This window comes from Salvelinus alpinus, chromosome 1 (assembly GCF_045679555.1).
Source record: "Salvelinus alpinus chromosome 1, SLU_Salpinus.1, whole genome shotgun sequence".
NCBI lineage: Eukaryota > Metazoa > Chordata > Actinopteri > Salmoniformes > Salmonidae > Salvelinus > Salvelinus alpinus.
This window is the reverse complement of record NC_092086.1, coordinates 17,028,398-17,043,228: the sequence shown is the minus strand read 5'-3', so window position 1 is coordinate 17,043,228 and position 14,831 is coordinate 17,028,398. Positions and strand designations below refer to the sequence as shown.

Below are 14,831 nucleotides of genomic sequence, written 5' to 3'. Positions count from 1 at the left end.
TACAGTTCTAGGAGATGGAAGATGAATCTATATGTTGTTTGAGAGAATAAACCAAATGCATCGGCCATTGTCCTTCTACACTACTGGTGTTAAATTAACAGTGTGTCGAGTGTGAAATCACGATGATCTCTTTGTCAGGCTGTCAGGCTGTGGAGTCACAGAGAAAGGCTGTGCTTCTCTGGTCTCAGCTCTGACGTCAAACCCCTCACACCTGAGAGAGCTGGATCTGAGTAACAATGACCTGAAGGATTCAGGAGTGAAGCTGCTCTCTGCTGGACTGGGGAATCCCCACTGTAAACTGGAGACTCTGAGGTCAGTATTCCTGTAGTTGGTCAACAGGTGATAACTGATCACCAGATCCACATGTGTTTACCAATCACACATAGTCCACACCATATGTGTTTGGACAGTGAAGCTTACAGTTTTCACATTGATTCTATACTCCAGCAATTTAGATTTGAGATAAAACGTTTTATATTAGGTGACAGTACAGAATGTCACCTTTTATTTGAGGTTAATGGTGAGAGATTAGCATGTTTTGTTGTAGCCTCTGTAACTCTCTCTCTCATTATTATTAATGATTCATTCATAATTTTTCTTAATCATAGCAGTCACAAGCTTGATGAAGTCTTTGTCGGTAAAGAATATGGGACCAAATACTGAACTTTTAACTACTTGAATACACTGTAAGTGAATTGGTCAGAATACTTATGACTTCTTCAAATGGGGGGACTAGATACATAGAGTGCTTTCATTTTTCTAAATGGTGAAAAAGACATGTATAAAAATTCCCCAAAATAAAAGGTGACATTATATACTGGTACCTCATATGAAACATCCACATTGCTGGAGTACAGAGACACATTTAAAATGTTATCTTCACTGTCAAAATAAATGGTGTGACTGTATACTCAATACAATATAAATCTGATATCTCACTGTCTGTCTTTTGACTGATACTGCTTTTTAAACTGGTCTGGTCAGTCTACTCAAATATTTGTACTTCATATTTTTCTCTCTACAAGCAATACTTTGAAAATGTGTCATTTCTAAAAAATGATATTAATTTCTGAATAGATATGGAAGGCTTCAGGACAATGATATATCTGAATATGTTTAAAAAATATACTGCCACTATTTTCACCACCAAAGAATAGCAGTGTGGTTTTAATATGATTTGACTCTTTGCAGGCTGTCAGGATGTCTAGTCACAGAGGAAGGCTGTGCTTCTCTGGTCTCAGCTCTGAGGTCAAACCCCTCACACCTGAGAGAACTGGACCTGAGCTACAATCACCCAGGAGACTCAGGAGTCAGACTGCTCTCTGCTGGACTGGAGGATCCACACTGCAGACTGGAGAAACTCAAGTATGTAGAGGGTTTATGTCAATGTTCATATCAGACATGTTTGAGTTATCAGGCTAGTTAAGACAAACATTCTAACCACCACTTGGACATAGTTGTGTGTCTGTGTTTTCACGTGTATCACTCATTAACTGTCTGTTCTTCTGCTTACCGCTACAGTGTGGAACATGGTGGAGAGAACACAATGAAACCTGGGCTTAGAAAATGTGAGTTTTGATTGCTGTGAAGAATATGACTAAGAAAAAGTCTTAATTCAAGTTAAGTCAAAGACCACCATCATTACTTACTTGGTCATATTGAATATAAGCTGTAGTTCTACAGAAGCAGAAATCAGGGACACCAAAGTTTACAAAGAGTTGCTTTGACAATGTGTGTGTCTGTGTATATTCGTGTTACATTAAAAATGTGTGTGTGTCCCATGAAGGTGTGTGTGTGTGTGTTCAGGGTGTGTGTATTTAATTAATGGGAATAACATATGATCATTCAACAAGTCTCAAGTTACCTTAAATTCTCCTTTTGATACCTAGAAACATCTACATTAAATGAATTAGTGAAAAGTGAGTTAACATTCTAATGTCAATGATGATGATTTCTAATATTGTGTCTGGTTTCATCCATCAGATGTCTGTGATCTCACACTGGACCCAAACACAGTAAACAGAAAACTCTCTCTGTCTAAGGAGAACAGAAAAGTGACATGGAGGACAGAGAAGCAGCCGTATCCTGATCACCCAGAGAGATTTGAGGACTGGCAGCAGGTGCTGTGTAGAGAGGGTCTGACTGGGCGCTGTTACTGGGAGGTAGAGTGGAGTGGGATTGGGGCTGATATAGGAGTCACATATAAAGGAATCAGCAGGAGAGGAGGGGGTAATGACTGTGTGATTGGATCCAATAACAAGTCCTGGAGTTTGTTCTGCTCTGACAACAGTTACAGAGCCAGGCACAATAATAATTCCACTACCATAGACGTCCCCTCCTCCACCTCCCACAGAGTAGGAGTGTATCTGGACTGGCCAGCCAGCACTCTGTCCTTCTACAGAGTCTCCTCTGACACACTGACCCACCTGAACACATTATACACCACATTCACTGAGCCCCTCTATCCAGGGTTTAGGGTTTATGACACCTCTTCAGTGTCCCTGTGTCAGGTGGTCCCTGTGTTAAACACAACATGATGTTTCACTCTAATCATGTGTTTTATGTTTGATCACAATATGACATTTAAATACATGGAGTAACACACACCAGTTTGGACCAGTTTATTCCTGTAAATAATAACCATGGTAACTCTGTCTCTTTCTGTGATCCTGCGCCCAGTGAGAACACACACACACACACACACACACACACACACACACACACACACACAGGGCTTCCGAGTGGCGCAGCATCTCAGTGCAAGAGGCATCAATACAGTCCCTGGTTCAAATCCAGGCTGAATCACATACTGTACGGCCGTGATTTGGAGTCAAATTGTGCGCCACCCATAGGGCGGCTCACAATTGGCCGGGTTTGGCCGGGGTAGGCCGTCATTGTAAATAAGAATTTGTTCTTAACTGACTTGCCTAGTAAAATATAGGTTAAAAAAACACACACACACACACTGGATACACTCCCACACTGGACACACACAGGATACACCTGACAGGTGTGATATTTCAAGAAGCTGAATAAACAGCATGATCATGACAAAGGTACACCTTGTGCTGGGGACAATACAAATCCACTCTAAAATGTGCAGTTTTGTCACACAACACAATGCCACAGATGTCAACGTTGTGAACAGACTGCCCCATGGTGGTGGTGAGGTTATGGTATGGGCAGGAATAAGCTACTGACAATGAACACAAGGGCATTTTATTGATGACAATTTAAATGCACAGAGATACCGAGATGAGATGATGATGAGCTCCCATTGTCGTGCCATTCATCTGCCCCCATCACCTCATGTTTCAGCACGATAATGCACGGCCCCATGGCACAAGGATCTGTACACAATTCCTGGAAGTTGAAATAAAAAACAGTTCTTCCATGGCCTGAGTACTCACCAGACATGTCACCCATTGAGCATGTTTGGGATGCTCTGGATAGACGTGTACGACAGCGTGTTCCAATTCCCGCCAATATCCAGTGGGACAACATTCCACAGGCCACAATCAACAGCCTGATCAACTCTATACGAATGAGATGTGTCGTGCTGCATGAGGCAAATGGTGGTCACTCCAGATACTGACTGGTTTTCTGATCCACGCCCCTACTTTTTTTATTAACTTTTTCATGTTTCATGAGAGATATGTTAGTAACACTAAGTCATTCCATCCTTTCACTAAATGGTAGTAACACTAAGTCATTCCATCCTTTCACTAAATGGTAGTAACACTAAGTCATTCAATCTTTTCACTAAAGCTCTAAAGTAACTTTTTATTGACAGATGCCTCATGTTTTGGATTTTGATGAAAGGAAATACCATACAGCCTACTGGACAGGACATTGTTATTGCATCTTCTGTTTGGGTGTCTCAGGTCTGAGCCATGATCAGAATGTGTCTCTGTCTATTCCCAGCCCTGCCATTTCTACCTGTCCTGATCTACCTGTCCTGATACCTGTGTTTCACGCCTGATCTCCTCACACGTCTCACTGTTCAGGTCTGCTTTCAGCTCCCACCTCTACTGCACTGTGTTATAATGGACCTTATGCTTGTTATGTCACCTCTGTAACCAGTTATCAAACATACTGACCTTTCTGACCCTGTCCCATGGCCCTACTTTCTAGAACTGAACATTTAAATTCCTCTGAGGGTTTTTTTTGTGTCCATTTACTTATTTATGTATTTGTTGTATATTGGGGATGTGCTGCAGAGCATCATGGGGGTTTGTATGTGTTGAGATGATCACATTCCAGATAAATGGTTGAACTGATTCCTATCCCCCGTCTCATCATTATTGAATTGTTATACAGATGTGGTTATGAAACCCACGAGACATAACAAAAGATTGTTGACGAGTAAGTCTGAATCTACAGGAACTATTCTGTCTGGAAGAAGTTGTTTTTTTACAACTGTTTAAACTGTTATTTTCTGTGGTACAGTCTAGGCTAATGTTAGCACAGTGTATTGCTAGCAGAGGCAAGTGCATAGTCGAGCTAGCTAAAAAAGAGAGTTAACATCGTCATGGACGGCAGAAAAGGACTCGAGACGAACGTCGGAGCGGCAAAACAACATGATTAAAAAGGGAAGAACATTATTGGAATTGTTTGGGACCATTGGACAGTTTGATGAAAGTATTGAGCAGTGGAGATCATACACAGAACGGTTTGAATATTTTGTTATTGTAAATGACATTGATGAAGACAACTTTGTGCCTACATGTTTTAGTGTAACGGGGCCAAAGACATGTAATTTCCTAGGCAGCCTGCTACAGCCAGACAGAACAGGTAATAAGACGTATGGGGATATTGTGGAGATACTTAAAGGACATTTTTCACCAGAACCACTAGTTAATACTGAAAGGTTCAGGTTCCACAGGAGACATCAGGAAGAGGGAGAATCAATACCATTGTTTGCTGCTGCATTAAAGAAACTATCAGAACACTGAGTTTAGTGCTGTTCTAAATGACATCATTAGAGACAGAATACTATGTGGGCTACGGAGTGAAGCTACACAAGAGACTGTTGACTGAACGGTGTTCTAAATGACATCATTAGAGACAGAATACTATGTGGGCTACGGAGTGAAGCTACACAAGAGACTGTTGACTGAACGGTGTTCTAAATGACATCATTAGAGACAGAATACTATGTGGGCTACGGAGTGAAGCTACACAAGAGACTGTTGACTGACAGTCATCTGACCTTGGTGAAGGACATTGAAATCAGTGTGTCCATGGAACTAGCTGCTAAAGAGACTCACCAGTTGAGTTCATCAGGAACATAGTGAGTTCATCTAACAATCCTAATCATCAGCTGATACATTTTAATCTCATACACAGGGTTCACCTTCCACCTAGAAAACATTATTTAATAAAAATCATAACCTTTCCTCTGTGTGAGCTATGTAACCAAGGTGCCTTTGGCTCCTTTAATCATGTTTGAATTTTTGTTTATTTATTCTTGCTCAGATAAAACTGAAGAAATGCAGAATTTACACTACTAATCATTGAAAAACACTCATTTAAAATCCAGAACACTGACAATATAAAGGATCGTGTTCAAGTACCTGACATGGCAGGTCATGTCCATCAGCATGGAAAACTGGAACAACCAATTTGGTCCCATGCTTCAATTCAGGAAACTTTCTCTAAAAAGTTATGGACAAAATGTTAATGTTAAATCTATTTTTGGAGAAAACTGCTTTTCAAATGTTAAAGTCAATGAGATCGTGAATAAAAAAGGTTAATTACTTGCACATGTGGCTGCATCTGGCATCAATGTCCTCCATGAAGATGAGATTGATGTTCTGGCCTCTCATCCCCTCCTCCATCTCTCAGCAGGTTCACTGCATCTGGCATCAATGTCCTCCATGAAGATGAGATTGATGTTCTGGCCTCTCATCCCCTCCTCCATCTCTCAGCAGGTTCACTGCATCTGGCATCAATGTCCTCCATTAAGATGAGATTGATGTTCTGGCCTCTCATCCCCCCTCCATCTCTCAGCAGGTAAACTGCATCTGGCATCAATGTCCTCCATTAAGATGAGATTGATGTTCTGGCCTCTCATCCCCCCTCCATCTCTCAGCAGGTAAACTGCATCTGGCATCAATGTCCTCCATTAAGATGAGATTGATGTCCTGGCCTCTCATCCCCTCCTCCATCTCTCAGCAGGTAAACTGCATCTGGCATCAATGTCCTCCTTTAAGATGAGATTGATGTTCTAACTGTAAAACAGTTATTGGCATGCTTGAAAAATGTATTTATTTTCTCCTCTGATTTGAGACCGGAACAAAATCATCAATTTCCCTACAGTGCGTAACTATTTCCAGTCATCATCAGTACAGATGACTCCCGTGATAGAGTTTTTTGTTAAACTGAAAGTTAACTTTGAAACAAGATTTGATGAGTTTAGTCTCCCACAGAGGTGATGCAGTTTGTTAGGGGACACCGTTCTATGCTGATTAAGAGGGGAGACTTCTCTGCAAAAACTAAACAGGTGCTGACATCACATGATGAGGGTTCCCTCTACCTAAATTTCATAGACATCCCATCTTATGTGAGGCAGGCACTTCTGTCTGTGGGCTGTGCAAAGTTTTGGACTGAGCATATTATTGCATAAGATTTTTTTTTCAATGACGGCCTAGGAACAGTGGGTTAACTGCCTTGTTCAGGGTCAAAAATGATAGATTTGTAACTTGTCAGCTCAGGGTTTTGAACTTGCAACCTTTTGGTTACTAGTCCAATGCTCTAACCACTAGGCTACGCTGCCGCCCCATACAGGTGTCAATGTTTTGTTTTCTCTACAATACAACAATATACAAACAGCACAACTAAAGAATAATGTGTGTGTAGATTTTGTGTGTTCGAGTGTGAGAGAGAGAGAGTGCACGTTAAACTAAACTTGTGGGGACCAACTGGGGACATTTTGCTGATACCCACAAGGAAAAAGGTCATTTCTGGGGGGTTTAGGGTTAGAATTAGAGTTAGGGGTTAAATGTTAAGGTTAGGTTTTGACACGGTCTGCCTTATTGGGATAATTATTTTGTCCCCAGTTTGTCAAGATGTCCCCACACGGGATGTGTGCAAACAGTTCAATGTCCCCATAAGGTCAGCACAACAATTCATGTTTTTGATTTAATCAACCTGGAAAACCAAGTGTGTTGAACTTAGGCACTCACTGAACTGATCAATTGGGTCAGTTGGTCAGGTTTGTTGTCTAGTTGGATCAAAATCCTGCTGTAGGCTACCTGCTGCACTCCATGAAACAGGTTTACCCCCGGAGGAGTGTAAATGTTTCCTGTAGACAGGACCAGCTCTTGATAACGTGTTGTTGAGCTGTTTCTATTCTGTTTTTCCTACTGCTGCCTTCTTGGCCAGGTCTCCCTAGCCAAAGAGACTGTCATAATGCTTGTGTAGATTGTGTGTGTGTGTGTGTGTGTGTGATAGAGTGAGTGAGTGTGGGTGTGTGTGAGAGAGAGTAAATACCCAGATAATGGTAAGAAAGATAAACAAAATATAGAAATAATAACTAACATAAAGAAAATGACAGCATTGATAGTAATACAAAGTCAAATATTTATTAAGTATGAACATTCTCAGTGATTAAATAACCTTATGTCAAAAAAAAAGCTTGAGGGTTACTACAATACAACAGTCAAAACATGAAAACAAAACTACATAACACCCCTAAATACAGTTGAGGGTTACTACAATACAACAGTCAAAACATGAAAACACAACTACATAACACCCCTAAATACAGTTGAGGGTTACTACAATACAACAGTCAAAACATGAAAACACAACTACATAACACCACTAAATACAGTTGAGGGTTACTACAATACAACAGTCAAAACATGAAAACACAACTACATAACACCATTAAATACAGTTGGAATGTAGTTAGAACTCAAACTGTTTCCATCAAACAGAAAAACAACAAAATGTTGGATCGACACGTTTAGAATTCTAGATACGGCACTTAGCTTTTTCATTACCCATATAGCTGTTTAAGGTCATACCAAGGCAGAGTGCAGTATCAGTATTTTAGGGGTCATCAGTATTTTAGGGGTCATTTATAGGAATGTTTTTCTGCAGTGAGTGTAATGCAAGTCAAGGTCTCCTTGGATGAATGTCAACAATATTTATAACCAGCATTGTTAAAATAACTGCTGTAATTCAATCAGACCATACCAGGTCACACCCTAAAACAAGACAATGTTCAACTGTAGTCCATGAAGAGGTATTAGGGTTATGTGCACAGCTATTCTGCCATACAATTGCAAACTGCTGCTACACATTTGGTCAAAGAGGAGTTCAGACTGAAATCAGGCTTAGTAGTAACTGTTATATCTTGTGACAAAGTGTCCTGGTTCAATTATCTGCTGTTATATCTTGTGACAAAGTGTCCTGGTTCAATTACCTTCTGTTATATCTTGTGACAAAGTGTCCTGGTTCAATTATCTGCTGTTATACCTTGTGACAAAGTGTCCTGGTTCAATTACCTTCTGTTATATCTTGTGACAAAGTGTCCTTGTTCAATTATCTGCTCTTATATATTGTGACAAAGTGTCATGGTTCAATTATCTGCTGTTATACCTTGTGACAAAGTGTCCTGGTTCTATTAGCTTCTGTTATATCTTGTGACAAAGTGTCCTGGTTCTATTAGCTTCTGTTATATCTTGTGACAAAGTGTGCTGGTTCTATTAGCTTCTGTTATATCTTGTGACAAAGTGTCCTGGTTCTATTAGCTTCTGTTATATCTTGTGACAAAGTGTCCTGGTTCTATTAGCTTCTGTTATATCTTGTGACAAAGTGTCCTGGTTCTATTAGCTTATGTTATATCTTGTGACAAAGTGTCCTGGTTCTATTAGCTTCTGTTATATCTTGTGACAAAGTGTCCTGGTTCTATTAGCTTCTGTTATATCTTGTGACAAAGTGTCCTGGTTCTATTAGCTTCTGTTATATCTTGTGACAAAGTGTCCTGGTTCTATTAGCTTCTGTTATATCTTGTGACAAAGTGTCCTGGTTCTATTAGCTTCTGTTATATATTGTGACAAAGTGTCCTGGTTCAATTACCTTCTGTTATATATTGTGACAAAGTGTCCTGGTTCAATTACCTTCTGTTATATATTGTGACAAAGTGTCCTGGTTCAATTCTCTGCTGTTATATCTTGTGACAAAGTGTCCTGGTTCTATTAGCTTCTGTTATATCTTGTGACAAAGTGTCCTGGTTCTATTAGCTTCTGTTATACCTTGTGACAAAGTGTCCTGGTTCAATTATCTTCTGTTATATCTTGTGACAAAGTGTCCGGGTTCTATTACCTTCTGTTTCAGAGAACATGGAGTTTCAAATTTGCTGTAACTACAAAATCTAAGTAAAAACCAAGGAAACAGCAGTAAGTGAAGTTACTGCCAGCTGCCTTTGTTCCACCATGTTTTACTGCAGTTACTGTGGTTTCCCTTGTTATTCAATCAGACTCTGAGTTCAGGCCATCCCGACCATAACACCCACCCTCACACTCTCCATGAGACAGCCAGTGATACAGTTATCCAGGTGTGCAACTTTCACTGGGGACATGTCCCCTCCACATTCTGAAATTGCATTTTTGCCCCCCCCCCCCCAGTTTTATCATTGGAATGTGATACAAAACGTGGCAACAGTGTGCTTTAGGACCATGTGGATTCCTCCGAGTGGTCTGGTAGGCTGTTTGGAGTGGTTATCCAACAAATTCTTTAATAATAATAATAATGAAAAAATGATGCCCCCCCACTTCTAAAACTAAAGTTGAATAAACATGACAATCCCACAGAAAAAATGATGGTTGAAATCACATTGAAATGCAAATACACAAATAATGGTAAGAAAGATAGCAAATAAAATATTTAAAAATCATTTAACATCTGATAATAGACCATCTATACAGGTTATATGGTCCAATATGTTAAAATCATTTAACATCTGATAATAGACCATCTATGCAGGTTATATGGTACAATATGTTAAAAATCATTTAACATCTGATAATAGACCATCTATAAAGGTTATATGGTCCAATATGTTAAAATCATTTAACATCTGATAATAGACCATCTATACAGGTTATATGGTACAATATGTTAAAATCATTTAACATCTGATTATAGACCATCTATACAGGTTATATGGTATAATATGTTAAAATCATTTAACACCTGATAATACACCATCAATACAGGTTATATGGTACAATATGTTAAAATCCTTTTAACGTAATTTTTACCAATATCTTATTGGGCTCATTTCTGGAGGTGGAAATTATATCAACGCAACATGTAAAGTGTTGGTCCCATGTTTTATGAGCTGAAATAAAAGATCCCAGAAATGTTCCACAAGCACAAAAAGCTTATTTCTCTCAAATGTTGTGCACAAATTTGTTTACATCCCTGTTATTTTTTATTTATTTAACTAGGCAAGTCAGTTAAGAACGAATTCTTATTTTCAATGACAGCCTAGGAACAGTGGGTTAACTGCCTTGTTCAGGGGCAGAACGACAGATTTTTACCTTGTCAGCTCGGGGATTCAATCTAGCAACCTTTCGGTTACTAGTCCAATGCTCAAACCACTAGGCTAGCTGCCGCCCCGAGTTAGCATTAGTAAGCATTTCTCCTTTGCCAAGAAAATCCAGCCACCTGACAGGTGTGTCATATCAAGAAGCTGATTTATGTGAGCTAACTTCTAGCTAGCTAGTCGCCCATCTCGCCCCGTTGCGATGGGCCGTTTTCTGATCAAGAGAAGAGTGCGGGTAGAAAATGAAAATCCAGACCCAGACCCTGTCCCCAGGGGGCCAAAGAAGAAGAGGGAGATAAGAAAGATGAGTCGGAGAGAGAAAATCGTGAGCCACGACGTGAGGCAGCTCCAGCCGCTGCTAGCTGCTCCACAGCCACGGTTAGCTGCGCTGTTAGCACAGCCACCGCTCCCTCTGATTTAAGCCAGTCACCTGTTGAAGAACCAAGGCACCCTCTTCTTCTGTGTTATCCAGCCACAAAAGTTGGACAGCAGGATCGCTACTTGAATCGTAGATGATATGAGGATTACAAATGGTTGGAATATTCTATTTCAAATGACCGTGCTTTCTGTTTTGTATGCCGCCACTTTCAACATCGAGGAAACCATGGTGGAGAGAAAGTGGCATTTACCCACGATGGCTACCAGAACTGGAAGAAGGCGACAAGTTCGTTCAAGACACACAATGCTAGTGTGGATCATAAATATGCAATGACAGCGTGGAATGAGTGGACTATTCAGAAAGAGTCTGGCTCAACAATATGCAATGCTCTAAGTGATGGACAATCAAAGATAGTCAGAGAGAACAGAGAGTATATGAGAGCAGTTGTGGAGTCATTGCGTTACACTGCATACCAGGGACTTTCACAGAGAGGAGACATAGAAAACGACATGGCTATCAACCAGGGAAACTTCCTTTAACTTTTACAGGTCATAGGCAAATTCGACAAAACAGTTGCAGATAAAATCTCAGAAAATCCTAGAAATGCTAATTACACGCATCATGATATACAGAATTGAATACTGGGCTAACCCTCGAGTCCGCAACCTTGCCTGCCTGTCCATACACGCAGAAAGAACCAAGGCCCTGGATGTCCAGAAGATTAAAGACCCATTTGCACTGAACCACAACAACAGACACATCGTTCTTCTATAAAACAACACTTGGTGAGTAACTGAAAGGCCTTTTATTTATTGACAGAGCGCACCTGTCCGGTGGTGGGAACGTGATTCAATAAATGTACTACTGGTGATACTGTATATATCAATGATGTCGCTCTTGCTGCTAGTGATTCTCCGATCCACCTCTATGCAGACGACACCATTCTGTATACATCTGGCCCTTCTTTGGACACTGTGCTAACAAACCTCCAAATGAGCTTCAATGCCATACAACACTCCTTCAGTGTCCTCCAACTGATTTTAAATGCTAGTAAACTAAGTGCATGCTCTTCAACCAATTGCTGCCCGCACCCGCCCGCACGATTAGCATCACTACTCTGGACGGTTCTGACTTGTTTATGTGTAACTCTATGTTGTTGTTTCTGTCGCACTGCTTTGCTTTATCTTGGCCAGGTCGCATTTGTAAATGAGAACTTGTTCTCAACTGGCCTACCTGGTTAAATAACAAGGTGTTCCATCCCTGCGACATCCACAATGGATAAGTCAATCAAACAGCTGTCTCACGTGCCATAACATTTTTATATATATAAATCTTGGCTGACCAACAGCCTATCGACCAGTCGACTAAATGGGGTCAGCCATACACCTGACACAGGGACACTGAGGTGTCATAGTAAAACCTAAACCCTGGATAGAGGGGCTCAGTGAATGTGGAGGTGAATGTGTACAGGTGGGTCAGTGTGTCAGAGGAGACTCTGTAGAAGGACAGAGTGCCGGCTGGCCAGTCCAGAAACACTCCTACTCTGTGGGAGCTGGAGGAGGGAACGGCTATGGTATTGGAGTTATTATTGTGCCAGGCAGTGTAACGGTTCTCACAGCAGAGCAGAGTCCAGGACTTGTCATTTAATCCAATCACACAGTCATTACCCACTCCTTTTCTGCTGATTCCTTTATATGTCACTGCTATGTAAGCCCCTCTCCCACTCCACTCTACCTCCCAGTAACAGCGCCCAGTCAGACCCTCTCTACACAGCACCTGTTTCCAGATCTCAAATCTCTCTGGGTGATCGGGATACAGCTGCTTGTCTCTCCTACGTGTCGCCTTTCTGTTGTCCTCAGACAGAGAGAGCTGTTCGTTTGCTGTGTTTGGGTCCAGTGTGAGATCACAGTCATCTGATGGGGGACACCAAGACACAATATATTGTAAATCTTCATATAAAGTTAATTTAAGACTTAATGATCAGTACCTTCAGAAAGTATTCACACCCCTTGACTTGCTCCACATTTTATTGTTACAGCCTGAATTCAAAATTGATTAAATTGAGATTTTTTTGTCAATGGCCTTGTTAGGTAAATTTCTTTCAGAGTAAATAACTCACGGACGCAAGAGAAGCTTAAGCAAGTTTAATTCTTCCCAAAGGGCCGACACAGCTGTATTCAGACAGACATGTTCCCTCCATTACAAGTATATATACCCCACTTTAGACACTCCTCCTTCTCTCCAACCCTTACATCTTCTGGTTCCACAGGAAGAGGGTAACAGGATACTAAACCCTTATTACTCCCTTCAGGGGATCTGACCTCCTGACCTCAACCCCTCCTTCCCCTAATCCACAGATGTCCTCTCGTATCACCTATCACACTCCTGTGACCCCCTCCAGTCCACCCAGCACATTTCATAGCCACTCTCTCTTTCTACAGAGAACCATTAACTTCTCACTCCTTTATATACTATGCATCTGATCTATCATGTCTTTAATATCTCAATGTTCAAAGTTTAGCCGAATCCAACAGCCTATACACAATAACACAATGTCAATGGTTGATTTTTGATTTTATTTTTTTACAAATTAATTAAATGAAAAGATAAATCCTAGAGGAAAACCTGGTTCAGTATGCTTTCCACCAGACACTGGGAGATTAATTCAATAACCTAAAACACAAGGCCAAATCTACACTGGACTTGCTTACCAAGAAGACAGTGAATGTTCCTGGGTGACTGAGTTCCAGTTTTTACTGAAATCTACTTGAAAATCTATGGCATGACCTGAAAATGGTTGTCTAGCAATGATCAACAACCAATTTGACAGAGCTCAAAGACTATTGAAAAGAATAATGGGCAAATATTGCACAATCCAGGTGTATAGGCTGTTACGTTCGTCGATAGAAGGATCGGACCAAGGTGCAGCGTGGTAGGCGTACATCTTTCTTTGATGACACCGAAAAAACAACAAATACAAAACGACATGCACAGTTCTGTAGGGCTGCAAAGCAACAGTACAAAAACAAGATCCCACAAACTAAAGGTGGAAAAAAGGCTGCCTAAGTAGGATCCCCAATCAAAGACAACGATAGACAGCTGCCTCTGATTGGGAACCCTACCCGGCCAACGAAGAAATAGAAAAACTAGAATGCCCACCCAAATCACACCCTGACCTAACCAAATAGAGAAATAAAAAGGCTCTCGAAGGTCAGGGCGTGACAGGTGCTTCTACAAAGTATTGACTCAGGGGTGTGAATACTTATGTAAATTAAATATTTCTGTATTTAATTTTCAATAAATTTGCAAACATTTCTAAAAGCATGTTTTCACTTTGTCATTAGGTTATTTTTTTAATCAATTTTGATTGCAGGCTGTGGCACAACAAAATGTGGAATAAGTCAACGGGTATGAATCATTTCTCAAGGCATATACTCTATGGTCATATAAAACACACACATCAAAATATAACCACAACAAAGTGAAGTCCTATTAGTGTGTAACCACACATGCATAACTCACTTATCAAGCTCTGAAACAATATATTTATTTGAATCATCTTGAAATAAGACTGAATAATAACAAGCTAATTCTTCACAACAGTCAACACTCACATTTTCTAGGCCAAGGTTCGATTGTTTCCACTCCACCAGGTTCCACACTGTAGGGGGAGCCGGAAAACAGACAGTAAATGTACACACACGAACACACAGGCAGACATTTTATTTGGATTCCCATTAAGGCGTCCCATTAAAGCATCTGCTTCCCAGCCGAAACAGTTCAGAAGAGTTTGTGCATATATTATGACAACATTGTAACGTTGTTTTTTTTTTGGGGGGGGGGGGGACTTCGGTAAGGTTTTTTTTTTTATAGCTGTTCGGGCACACAAGC

General features: G+C 40.6%; 4 protein-coding genes across 12 annotated transcripts in view; 3 read left to right on the top strand and 1 right to left on the bottom strand.

The window, feature by feature from the left end:
• LOC139539908 (NLR family CARD domain-containing protein 3-like) overlaps nt 1–2,606 on the top strand; it is a 5,586-nt gene extending 2,980 nt beyond the window's left edge. Inside the window, exons 3-6 of the mRNA XM_071343297.1 lie at nt 139–312; nt 1,192–1,365; nt 1,522–1,568; nt 1,984–2,606. Of these exons, the coding sequence (XP_071199398.1) occupies nt 139–312; nt 1,192–1,365; nt 1,522–1,568; nt 1,984–2,537 (949 nt within the window). The 3' untranslated portion in view covers nt 2,538–2,606. The remainder of the gene's footprint in view (nt 1–138; nt 313–1,191; nt 1,366–1,521; nt 1,569–1,983) is intronic.
• LOC139571038 (NLR family CARD domain-containing protein 3-like) overlaps nt 1–14,831 on the top strand; it is a 388,726-nt gene that overhangs the window by 330,957 nt on the left and 42,938 nt on the right. The window lies entirely within an intron of this gene.
• The window catches only part of LOC139572443 (NLR family CARD domain-containing protein 3-like), a 61,313-nt gene that overhangs the window by 4,266 nt on the left and 42,216 nt on the right, over nt 1–14,831 (top strand). The gene's annotated exons all lie outside the window — the stretch shown is intronic.
• Nucleotides 1–14,831, bottom strand: part of LOC139571472 (NACHT, LRR and PYD domains-containing protein 12-like) — a 278,699-nt gene that overhangs the window by 246,205 nt on the left and 17,663 nt on the right. For 3 of the 9 annotated variants that reach the window (XM_071394861.1, XM_071394870.1, XM_071394879.1), the window contains 2 exons: nt 14,555–14,601; nt 7,561–12,853 (listed from right to left, as the gene is read on the bottom strand). The exons of the other annotated variants lie outside the window; for them this stretch is intronic. In XM_071394861.1, the coding sequence (XP_071250962.1) occupies nt 12,315–12,853; nt 14,555–14,601 (586 nt within the window). In that variant the 3' untranslated portion in view covers nt 7,561–12,314. Of the gene's footprint in view, nt 1–7,560; nt 12,854–14,554; nt 14,602–14,831 lie in introns of those variants that run through there. 9 annotated transcript variants of the gene reach the window in all.